The sequence below is a fragment of the Zea mays genome, chromosome 6 (genome assembly GCF_902167145.1).
Source record: "Zea mays cultivar B73 chromosome 6, Zm-B73-REFERENCE-NAM-5.0, whole genome shotgun sequence".
In the NCBI taxonomy this organism is placed as follows: Eukaryota; Viridiplantae; Streptophyta; class Magnoliopsida; order Poales; family Poaceae; genus Zea; species Zea mays.
In genome coordinates, this window is record NC_050101.1 from 152,898,908 (window position 1) to 152,911,510 (window position 12,603).

Below are 12,603 nucleotides of genomic sequence, written 5' to 3' on the forward strand. Positions count from 1 at the left end.
AAAATATCAAAAGCCCATATAAGTGTATGACTAGGGAATGGTGGAACCAATAGCATCATATTGCTAGTTCTAGTGGAGTAGAGCTAATTTAAATATGGAAACCACACTCACTCACAAAGTCATGAATGAGAGGAGAGAGTGTGGAGAGCCACGCGCGCGCCTCGCCTGGCCGGGGAGAAGGGCGCGGGCGCACGACATGCGCGTGAATGGTCTGTCGAAATCTGGTTGCTTGGCTGTTAAGTTTAGAATCCTAACCGATCGCTATAAAATCTAAACTGAACGCGAAATTTTCACGGGCGGATAAGATCGAAGGTAGCTATCTGGTCGCGGACTCGGCCCTATAAAAGGCGTCTGGCAGCCAGCATCCAAATCATCCCAGTTTTCCGCTTTCGCCTCTCTTCACAGCTGAGCCGCTTTCAATTCTCTTCATCCCGACCGCAGACGTGCATTTGCGATCAGGAGAGCAGGTCTCCGGAACCCTTCGCCCTCGAGATCTTGCACTGGGAGAGGGTGAATAAGGTTTTTGGGAAGCGTCCGCACGCGACTGCTCGTGATCTTCTGACCTCGTCGACCCTGCTGATTTCGCTGCTTCGACGTCGTCGAACCTGCATCATCTGATTTGACTTTTTAATTCAGTTCTGCTGATTTGGTCATGATTTATATTAGGAATTTAATCTGAAATTTGTCTAATTATTCAACACACCCATGTATACCACATAAATGTCAAGAGGCAGAACACATTTATTTGTCTTCACACCATAGTCTGAAAACAACATTTCTGTCGATGAAAAAAAAATCCTATACAAATGAAGAGTGCAGTACATGATATCTTCTTGCTCTTTAACGAACCTTCAACAGTTATCGGCTTGTTCGCTGCGGCTTGCTGCGGCTGCAATCCGGCTGCGGCTGCGGCTTCTACAGTATTTTTCTCTCTATGGATTGCAGCTGCAGCAGTCCAAACAGCTGCAACAGTGTCGGCTTGCAGCCTGCCGAACACGCCCATTGAACTGGCAGCGGTCAAATGGTGACATTGCCGCACATTATCAGACACACATCTTCAACATGGAATACACAACACGCTGGGGGTATTTCTGAGACATAAGTGCTCATATAACAGAGACTAAGATCCTTGTCCGAAGGTAAAGCTAAGGGTCTGTTTGACTGATTCTAGAAAGTTGTTTGCGAGTTAACGATTATGGAAAAACTAAAATATGTTTGGTTGAAATAACTATGAACTATAGATTCTGTAAGAACATGGTAGCGTGATGATATGGATGATAGGAATCTAAAAAAATCTGGAGGTAGGTGATTCTGAATTAAACAAAAAAAAAATCTGTAAATTTTCAAAAATCTATTCTGTTCTTGTATCCGTTTGTCCGAGATTCTAGATTTTTGCAACGAATCTGGTTCAGAACGATAAACCAAACACACTCTAAGTTTAGTATGAAATCAGTTGTTGTTAGTCGCGTGAAATAAAATGGTGCCGGGTGGTTGTCACTTGCCCATATGAATGGAGCTAGCTGAACAGAATAGTAAAACGATGCGGACGGACATAAGACTCCTTACAAAAGCATTGGGTTCAGTAAGAGCAACGGGTGACACTGACACAACAATAACGACAACAATAAAACCTTTTAATCTGGGTTAGGCTAAAACTAAAAACCCAACAGAACCCAGAGTCGTGGTTCAGACACATATATAGCTATTTTTTTACAAACTCCTATTTAAGGCTAACTCTTTGGGAGTATCATATCATTTTAAATCTTTTTTTACTGTTTCTTCTCATATTAACTTTGATTTTCCTCTTCCTTTCCTCTCTTTACTATCGCGCCTGAAGAGCAACTGGTGAGTGATATAAAAAGTTTAAAATGAAAGAAACCATCCATAACGAGAACAGTGCACATGATTTATTAGCAGAGTTAGCCACCAAAGTTTCGAAACCAAAGCAGGCATCCATATCATCTGTCATTTTTTGATAAAGAATGTAGCAACCATTGCCATGACAAGGATGTTATCATTTGCAGGGTAAATAGTCACTCTGAATTTACGCCGTGAATAGATATTCTGCTTGAGTTTGTACAAGAGATTTGTCTGCACAAAGAGACAATTCACAATTGCTGTCATAAACTGATAGAAAAAAACAATCTTATTAAAAAATGATGTATAAAACAATACTTTTAACAAAAATCACTGAAGTTACTGCAATGAAACTTGCTAACACAGTTGCTCCATATTACCTGAGCAACGATGGAGTCCCCCTTTATTACTGTGCACGCTCTTTGGAATGCACTTCCTACGAGTCTGTAGCTTGGTTTTGAATCTTCAACAGTGCTTCTTGGTGAGATGAACACATGTACCTCCTCTCGACTTGAAGAAGCAGGTATAGCTTTTGCAGTGAAAATGATGTGTCTCTCCTCCAAACTATTCCCACTGAATGCTTGCCACTCACCCTGAAGAAAAGAAAAATATGATACACAGCACTATATCAGTGTCCATGGATCCATGTATTCAAGTTCCCGAAAATTTGAGCATTCATAGCGAAACACGTATGAACTAACCACATGACAATAACACCATTAGATTTTCTTCAAAAATATGTTATGATGTCTTCGTACTATCGTTACAAGTGTTATCATGAGGAAACAAAGTTAAAATCTTGCCCTTGGATCACGAAAGTAAAAGGTGATCTATTTGATCAAAAAATTAACACCCTCTTAATAAATGAATTAAGAAATATTCCATGCATCACATAATAAAAACTCTCTGTATAACCCATATGTGTTGGGGATCCCTTGATGTACCAAGGGCGTTTTATTTTTCTGTGTCCTCCAATCCTGCACTAGCTACTCAGATGTGGTTTGTACCCCGATTTAACATCGCAGTTTTAAAAACACTAAGTAGACATCTTAGGTTGTGATTTGTGGCTGTTAGATGATTACTAACTACTAAAGCTACATCCGAATTGCTGAATTCATGATATGTTCAGCAGTTGCAACTTCTTCGCCTCATATTCAGTAGGGCACTCTGTCCAATTATACAAGCTAGATTTTCAAATTTTGTCACGATACCACTCATTTGTTGCAAACACTACACTAATGTCACCCTGTTGATACAAAAGTCTCCAACATGAGTAACATTTTGCAGTCCAATTTAGGACAAAACTATAGGTAGAGCAATTTTAAAACCACAGCAATATTTTTCAGTGCTGAATACTGCTGTCACAATTTCCTCAGACACGTTACAATCTTGCAATTCCTAATAAATCTCCATGAAATCCTTACCCCAGCTTTCATAGAGCATCTCCAAGGCGCTCTTTATTTTTAGCTCTCTATTTGACTCTTTATTTACCATCTCATAGAGATTATACTCTATATGTAGCATCTCACTCCAACATCCATGGTTATTAAAACGACGAAACGTTGAAACGCTCATGGGTGGAGTTTTAACTTTTAAACGGAAAACGTAGTTTTAAACAACATAGGGAAATTTCAATATATAAAGTCAAATACCAAACAACCAACATAAGTTCACATAATAATATTGTGCAAAATGACATGTCCACAACCACATTACCACAATAACATAAGTTCAACTAATAGCAAGTCGATAACCGCAAACAAAGTGGAATGAGATGTCTAATAGTCCACAATCACAAACATAGCACAAAAGCAACTAAAGTAGAATGCAATGTCCACAACCACAAGCACTCAATAACCATCATCCAAATCATCTAAACCAACATCATCCTTGTCTTGCTCATCACCATGGCCACCATTGTTGTTTGTTTATTTTTCATCATCCATGTCAAGGTCGTCAAGCACAAAATTGTCATCGTCTTCATTCTCATCACCCACATCAAGACCATCTTCATCATCCTCAAGAATTGGCACTTGAGTACCATGAGCTCTCCTAGGAAAGTAGCGGCCTTGAGGTTGTGTAGATGCACCGATGGCATGATCAACATGCTTCCATGTGAAAAGAGGGTCATCCTCAACTTAAACGCTCGAAACGTGGCGTTTAACTATATATCGCGTTTAAACGTCAAAACATGACGTTTAAACGTCGTTAAACCACGTTTTACGAGGAAGTGTAAAACGTTTCAGCATTTCGCTGTTCTATCATCATTTTATAGTTTAAACGTCGTTTTATCGTCGTTTTAATAACCATGCTAACATCCAATCGACTATCTATCTAGTTTGGCTAGTCAGTATGGCTAGCCAAGTGTGGCTAGTGAGAAAGCCAATTTGGAGAATCGAATAGTTGAAGAATTATTTAGCTGTTGAGTAGCCAAAATTTGACTTCCGGACGAGCCATTTGATTAGCTTCATCCAAGAAACCCAATTAGTTATCCTCTATAGTCTATCCATAACCATGGAGGCATGGACCAAACCTAGTACTGAAGCAGGAGCCAAGTAGCCGATAATCACCTGGCCGCTGCTCCTGACGGTGACCAGGACACCTCCAGCGTCATCCTGGAGCGCCGTGGCCCCGCCGGCGCTGCCCGCGACGCGGAAGGCGAGGCGGCCGATCGCGTCGTGCATCGCCATCTCGGGTCCCTTCTTGACGACCTTGAAGTCCACCGGGACGACGGGCCCAGCCAGGGGCGCCGGCGCCGGTGGCTGGGCGCAAGTGGGGTGCTGCTCCATACTCAGGTGAGAGGATTTTCCTGAGGAACGGCGGACGGCGCTAGCAGGTGGAGGTAGGAAGGAAAAATCAAGAAGACCGAGGACGGAAAGATCGGAAATCGCTGAATCGAAGACGAAGGAAGGGTTTTATGTTGAATGATTAGGCCCTGCGGTGGAGGCCGGCGATTGCGTGGTTGCGTTTGGTTTTTTTCCTTGGCGGAGCCGACCAGCTCACGCGGATAGGGACCGTTGATTCTTCTTCGTCGACGGCGGAAACAGGATGCGTACGATTACGAACCTGCATCCAGCATCGGCTTCTGTGGCCCGTCGAGAAAGTGTTTTTTTTCGTGTGTTATTATAAGAGCCAGTGAAAAAATTGGAGCTGACTCTTTATTTGACACATTACGTCACTCCGTCCATCTTAAGTTTTTGATCATATGGACGTGTTTACATGTTGGCAATGTATCATGTGTGTAAAAAGTTTCTATCTAAACTCCGTGCAAACCAAATAATAAAATTCACAAAAAAAATAAAAAATTATACATGTACTTCGTTGCCTACTCTACTACTGTATAAATTATTATTTTTAAATTTATCACATATTAAGAGATAAAAAAAATAAAATTTGAGATATAAAATTAAACATGTATTCAGGATATACCATGAATTAATGGTGGATATAAAATCCACTAGTAACCATGGTAAATTCTAAATCATGTAGCGATTTAGTGATGGTAAGTAATAAATGTACCGGTCCCTCCACCGAGCTGCATGTTCCTCATGAAACTTTTGTAATATTTCAGTTTTTAGGTGTCATTTTGAAATTTCAAATATTTTCAAGTGTAAAAATGGAAAATTTTGCTAGGTTGACGTGGGCGGCCCATTGCCGGGCGGCTGTCAGCGCAGGCGGCGTGGGCTGGAGCCGGCCTAGCTCACGCAGGCCTAGGGTGGCTCCATGTGCATGCGGCCCAGTACGCGGAGAAGGCAGGACATGGTCCATTTCAGTGGACGACTGGGCGAGCGGGTTGGTGGCCAGGAGGAGGGGCGTCGGCCCAGTAGGCCATCCATCCTAGGCGGGCGGTTAGACAGTCGGATTGGATTAGAAAGCATGGCGCGCCATTGACACTCTCTCTAAAAGAGACCGTACGCTAGTTATGAGCTTGATCTCCATATTTTTTCTTGGCCTTTTGGCTTAATTGCATCGCAGTGTCTACATTTGTATTATAGTTTACCAATCTATGATTTGTTTGTGTATGATTCTTTTAGTTGCTAGGTATACTCTGATGGGAAATCAACCATTCCATTATGGAGGTTAAAAAAATCTTTGTATGCATATCTTTTTGTTGGAGGCTTCACAATTATTAGACATCTTCCTCTTTTTAATCATTTCACCACATCTTATTTTGCTCTCTTCTCCAAAAAAGTTACTACTTTATATGACTTGCTCACTTCTTTTCCTTTTCGTAGGGTGGTCAATATCAATGTCTTGTTTATGATTTCTTATTATTTTCCCATGTTTATATCCTATGTGATGGATGCATACGTCCAAAAAGATAAAATGAAAAATATATTGTTAGTAACCAATGAATTGTACAAAAAAATTATATGCAATGAGTATACATTAAAATGCACACAACTAAACTAAAGCTATAGTTACATGCATAGTGCAATTGAATGTTACAAATACTAGTTAGTCCTGTTGGTGCTAGGTGTTTTTATTAGCCAGTGTTATGTCTTTATTTATACTAATGCTATTCACATACTTTTAAGGTGTTCTAAAACAGGAGAGAGGTGTTATGAAACATAAGTAATGAAAATGTACTTGGTAATACTTAATGTGGTGTTCTGAAACCGAAGAGAGGTGTTTTGAAACATAAGAGATGGTACATATTTGAGCATATGTAGAGCCCAGATACCTCGCTCGACAACATCAAGGCTTATCTCGTCATTGATAAGGTACCCCGCTCTACAACATCAAGGCTTATCTCCTCATTGAGATTATGTAGGCTATATGCAAATATACGCTATACACTGGTTGGACTGCACTCAATATTCTACTTGTTTAAAAATTTGATGTTTTAGTTCCAACCTTTATTTTTGTACTTTCTCATGGTCTGTCATTGTTGATTAAAGGTCACTTTTAAGAGCTATTATCATATTTATTTACTAATTATCTATCTTTTTTGAGTTAAAGGTCCTTCTTTCAGTCCTTGTCTATTAAGACACAATTACATGTTGCAGAGATTTTCAATGGATGATATTGATGACGAGATATAAGGGATCTCACTCTTGAGCCACATAAGCTTGATGAAGAGTGCAAGTGCAATCAACCCTAATTGAGGGTTTTGGTGATTAAATGGCAAAACAAACAGAGATTCTAACAAGTTTGCTCCTAGCATGTACACAGTAATTCTACAGGCAGGAGAAGCACAGATCTTACGAGCATAAAAATAGAAAGCACAGCGGATTTAAAATTCTACATCAAATGGCGTGCTCCAAGTGCTTAGAAACATCGGCAGTGCTCAATTTATAATTCTTGAGTTATAGGAATCGTCGTGCAATTAAGAGGGATCCACAATGGTTAAGTTATGCAATGAGCTAAGTTCAAAATCCTTTAAAATCATCTTCGAGAACATTTTTCCAGATCATGAATGCCCTTGAGAAAAACCAATTTTACTTCCCACAAAAACTCCACTTTTGTTCTCTTCAAAATACTCAAAACTTGGTTTTCAGCCCTGGAAACCGGTTCAACCGGTCCTGAAACCGGTTCAACCGGTTTTGGGACTGCTCCTCTGCCATCCCTGCTCTGACCTGTCTGACAGTCAGAGCTGTCAGAAAAGTCGTTGCAGATCCTTTGGGAAAACTGGTTCAACCGGATTTTTTCCCTACTCAACCGGTCGAGTCTCCGGCTGAGTAGGTTAGTGAACCGGGTTCTTCCTGGTGGAAACCGGTTCAACCGGTCTGAAAACCGGTTCAACCGGTTTTTACCCCTTTTCTCCCAACGGCTGCCAGCTTTTGGGGGATCCTTTATATACCCCCACACTCTCTCTCTTATTTACTTCTGCCTCTCCCACGAAATCCTGGCTGACCAAACTCTCAACAAGTGCATTCATTTCACCTCTCACACCCGCAATCGCTTCTCCTTCAATCATTTGAAGGACCCTTGGTGTGAGGTGAACTCGATCTAACACGCTGTTAATTTCATCTCGATTCTCCTATTCTCTTTGTTCTTGAGCTCGTTGCAAACTTAACCTTGTGCGGATTTGTTACTCTTGGAACCTCATGTTCCTTGACGGTTAGAGGTTGCTTGGGAGTCTCCAAATTTGTGGACGACCCCAAGAAGTTTGTATCACCCGCTCTTTGAGCTTATTTGAGAAGAGATTGCCTTGACCTTTGTGGTCGGCTTGTGGAGGATTAGGGTTGGAAAAGACCCGGCCCTTTGTGGGCTCCTCAACGAGGAGTAGGACACCTTTGTGGTGGTTGCCGAACCTCGGGTTATATTGCGTGTTCTTGTGTGTTCTTGTTAAGCGCTTTAAATTCGTTGGTTGGTTCATATTATCTATTCGAGTAGATTTTGTGTAGGGCAAGTCGTTAGCAAAATTCTTCACTACTTCATATTTGTTTAACAGATTATCTAATCTAAGTTGAGCAGGTTCAAACTTGTTCAGTTGTGATCAAAATCGACTGAACCAGTTTGCACCAGTGCAACTTTAATTTAATCTATCTCGAAGTTTTTAGTGAAAAAATTCAGGTATAGCCTATTCACCCCGCTCTAGGCTACTTTCAATTGGTATCAAAGCTTTGTACCTCGTTTTACGCTTAACCGCGTGAGGAAACGATCATGTCTACTCAACGGGACCATGTGGATCCTCTCCTCGAGGAAATCCCCATCACATCTTCCAGTGAGGAAGTGGACCCCAAGGTCCTCGACCTCGCCATGAAGATTGCCGAGAAGATGTTCCTCAAAATAAAAGAGGAAGATGCTAAGAAAAAGGCCGAAGAAGAAGAATCAAGAAGAAAGGCCGAAGAAGATAAAGGTAAGGGAAAATTTGATTACAATGACGATCTAGTGGATCTTTTGGTGTCGAAGGTGTTGAGCAAGGTAAGTCTCAACACTGAAGGATCATCTACCAAAAGCAAAGGTAACGAATTTAGTAAAGTTCAATTCGATTACTCTAGAAATTGTATTCCCAACTTCTCTTCCGCCCCACTTGGAAAGTTACCAACTCTTAGTGAGTTGAACTATGACGAGTGGGCCGACAAGATGAAGTCGCATTTAATCGGTGTGCATCCTAGTCTTTGGGAGATTGTTAATGTAGGTATGTATAAGCCCGCCCAAGGAGAAGAGATGACTCCGGAAATGATGCAAGAGGTTCATCGCAATGCTCAAGCAGTGAGCATAATTAAAGGAAGTCTTTGTCCGGAAGAATACTGGAAAGTTCAAGGAAGAGAAGATGCCCGTGACATTTGGAATATTCTTAAAATGTCACATGAAGGAGATCCCAAAGCTAAGAGACATAGAGTTGAAGCTTTGGAGAGTGAGCTTGCTAGATATGATTGAACTAAGGGTGAGTCGCTTCAATCACTCTTTGATCGGTTGATGGTGTTAGTAAACAAAATAAGAGTGTTTGGAAGTGAAGATTGGAGTGACTCCAAGGTCACAAGATTATTCATGAGAGCATATAAAGAAAAGGATAAGAGTCTAGCAAGGATGATAAGGGATCGTGATGACTATGAGGATATGACGCCTCATCAATTATTTGCAAAGATTCAACAACACGTGTCGAAGAAGCCCCTATCAAGACAAGAGACTCTCATGCCTTGATCACTAATGAACAAGACACCCCCAAGAAGAACAAAGACCACAAAGCAAAGAAACATCAAGTGATGAAGATAGCTCAAGTGATGAAGACACAACTATGTTCATCAAAACATTCAAGAAATTTGTAAGGAAAAATGACAAGTTCCAAAGGAAAGGAAAGAAGAGGGCATGCTATGAATGTGGCCAAACCGATCATTTCATAGCGGATTGTCCTAACAAGAAGGAACAAGAAGCCAAGAAGGAATACAAGAAGGACAAGTTCAAAAAGGGAGGCAAGACCAAGGGATACTTCAAGAAGAAGAAATATGGTCAAGCCCATATTGGTGAAGTGTTGGGACCATGCTTCGTCGCCGAAGGTCCTGCAGGAAGAAACAGCTTCGGCTGAAGCTGTCTGCACGTGATGCCGAAGGTTGCTGTTCATGAAGCTTCGGAATTACAAACCGACTTAAAAGTAGAATGACCTTTTAGTCCATAAGTGTTTGAGTCGTTGTTGTAAACTTTTATGAGGGGCATGATTGTAATTCCTCACAGGCTGTGTCCTGTGCCTATAAATAGTGAACAGTATTCCTTTACTGTTCACGCATTCCTGTAATTGCAATCGCATCACTCGGGAATTAATCTTTGCCAAGGCAGAGGTATAAATGTATCTAATATTTGAATGCATTAAGTTAATATAATATGAAAGTAATGTTGTTCATTTATAATTTATTTGTCTTTGATGCTTCATATTTGGTATTATTTCACATAATCTATTAGAGTTCAATTACGAAGATTCAACCTTCGTAATTGTATCATCCTTAACCTTCGTCCGAAGTTCATTAAATCCTTAAAGGAATAATGCTTCAGCGGACGAAGAGCATTAACATTTAACATTTTATGTTGCCTTGTTCTTAATTCATAGCATTTGAGAACGAGTCCCCAACATTGGCGCCCACCTCCGGTGAACTCACTTCCACTTTTCTGAGCTGATGGCTTCGTTCAATATTCAAGTTGGAGCTGCTTCGGTTCTGAAGCTGGTACTCCCAATAACGGGCGGTTCATGTTCAGAACCAGCCAACAAGAAACAGAAGAAGGAAGCACATAGAAGGGTACAACATGTCGGGGTGCAAGGACCCTTCATCAAGTCAAGATGGTCTCACATTCCCATTACCTTCTCCCAAGAGGACCTTCAACTCAAGGATTACCCACACACCGATGCTATGGTTATCTCTTGTGTTATCAAAGGATTTCTGGTCCACAATGTTTTGGTTGATACAGGCAGTGCAGCTGATATCATATTTGCTAAGGCCTTCAGACAGATGCAAGAGCCCGAAGATAAATTCTTGATGCTACACATCCCCTCTACGGCTTCGGAGGAAGGCAGATTGTAGCACTCGACAAAATCTCAATGTCAGTGGCTTTCGGATTCATCAACAACACAAGAACTGAGCAAGTTATGTTTGATATTGTTGACATGGAGTACCCTTACAATGCAATCATTGGTCGTGGTACTCTTAATGCCTTCGAAGCAATTCTGCATCCAGCTTATCTTTGCATGAAGATACCTTCGAACCAAGGGCCCATTGCTATTCATGGAAGTCAAGAAGCTGCCAGAAGGGCCGAAGGAAATTGGACAGACTCAAAAGCAATCCATAATATAGATGGAACTGAAGCTTGTGAGCAATACAAGTTCAGAAGGGAAAAAGCTGCTTCGGCTGACCAGCCGAAACCCATGCTCTTATGTGAGGATATAGCAGAGCAGAAGGTGTTATTGGGATCTCAATTGTCCGAAGAGCAGGAGAAAACCTTGATAAGGTTTTTGTTCAACAATAAAGATGTTTTTGCTTGGTCAGCTAATGATCTTTGCGGAGTTAACAGGGATGTTATTGAGCATTCGCTCAATGTTGATCCATCCTTTAGACCCAGGAAACAGAGGCTTCGGAAGATGTCTGATGACAAGGCCGAAGGTGCTCGGAATGAAGTGAAACGACTCCTCAGTGCCGGAGTTATTAGAGAGGTAAAGTACCTAGAATGGTTGGCTAACACTGTTATGGTGAAGAAGGCTAATGGTAAATGGAGAATGTGCATCGATTTTACTGATCTTAATAAGGCCTGTCCGAAGGATGAGTTTCCATTGCCAAGGATAGATTCTTTAGTCGATGCAGCAGCTTCATCAGAACTTATGAGTTTGCTGGATTGCTATTCAGGCTATCATCAAATCTGGATGAAGAAGGAGGATGCACCAAAAACCAGTTTCATAACCCCTAGTGGGACATAGTGTTACCTTCGGATGCCTGAAGGGCTTAAGAATGCTGGAGGAAGTTTCAGTAGAATGACAGCGAATGTTCTCCATTCTCAGATAGGCAGAAATGTACTAACTTATGTTGATGATATCATTGTAAAGAGCACGAAGCAGGATAACCACATTGCTGATTTACAGGAGACCTTCGCTAATTTTAGACAGGCTGGTCTAAAGCTGAATCCAGAAAAATGTGTCTTCGGAGTAAAGAAGGGGAAATTTCTTGGTTGCCTAGTTTCAACAAAGGGAATTGAGGCCAACCCAAGTAAAATCGAAGCTATACTTCGAATGGAGCCACCAAGTACAAAAAAGGGGGCTCAAAGATTAACAGGAAGGCTGGCATCTCTCAATAGGTTTATATCCAGATCAGCAGAGAGAAACTTACCATTCTTCGAAGTGCTGAAGTCAGCCGAAGTCTTTCAATGGGGACCAATCCAGCAGAAGGCCTTTGAAGAGCTGAAACAGTATTTGATAGATCTAACAACACTAACTCCACCTACGCTAGGGGCTCCTTTGTTATTATATGTGGCAGCTTCGCACTCAGCGGTAAGTGCAGCACTTGTTCAGGAGAAGCTTGAAGGCCAAGTTAAGAGGCAGGCCCCAATATATTTTGTATCCGAGGTTCTTAGTTTATCAAAGAAAAATTATACAGAGTTGGAGAAGGTACTGTATGCTGTCTTGATGGCCTCCAGGAAGCTTCGACACTATTTTCAAGCTTACAACATAGTTGTTCCTTCTTCACAACCTCTGAAGGATATTATAAGGAACCGAGAAGCTACTGGAAGGATTGGAAAATGGGCTGCAGAGCTCAATGAATTTTGCATTGAATATGTTCATAGATCTTCGATTCAGTCTCAGGCGTTAGCAGACTTCATTGC

At 41.3% G+C, this 12,603-nt stretch overlaps 1 protein-coding gene across 1 annotated transcript; it reads right to left on the reverse strand.

Annotated features, from left to right (window-relative positions):
• Positions 1-1,846: 1,846 nt before the first annotated feature.
• On the reverse strand, positions 1,847-4,799 carry LOC100275873 (uncharacterized). The gene is made up of 3 exons (NM_001371521.1): positions 4,428-4,799; positions 2,238-2,450; positions 1,847-2,091 (listed from the first exon to the last, which is right to left on the reverse strand). The coding sequence occupies exons 1-3, from the start codon at positions 4,644-4,646 to the stop codon at positions 1,966-1,968; spliced, it is 558 nt and encodes a 185-aa protein (NP_001358450.1). The 5' UTR covers positions 4,647-4,799; the 3' UTR covers positions 1,847-1,965.
• Positions 4,800-12,603: the final 7,804 nt, after the last annotated feature.

What these genes read in the sequence shown, in the direction of transcription:
- LOC100275873 (NM_001371521.1), bottom strand. Translation starts at nt 4,646, where the DNA reads ATGGAGCAGCACCCCACTTGCGCCCAGCCACCGGCGCCGGCGCCCCTG. An exon ending in CCGTCAGGAGCAGCGGCCAG is followed by an intron (nt 2,451 to 4,427) that starts GTGATTATCGGC and finishes TCTTTTCTTCAG; the next exon opens with GGTGAGTGGCAAGCATTCAG. An exon ending in GGGACTCCATCGTTGCTCAG is followed by an intron (nt 2,092 to 2,237) that starts GTAATATGGAGC and finishes CTCTTTGTGCAG; the next exon opens with ACAAATCTCTTGTACAAACT.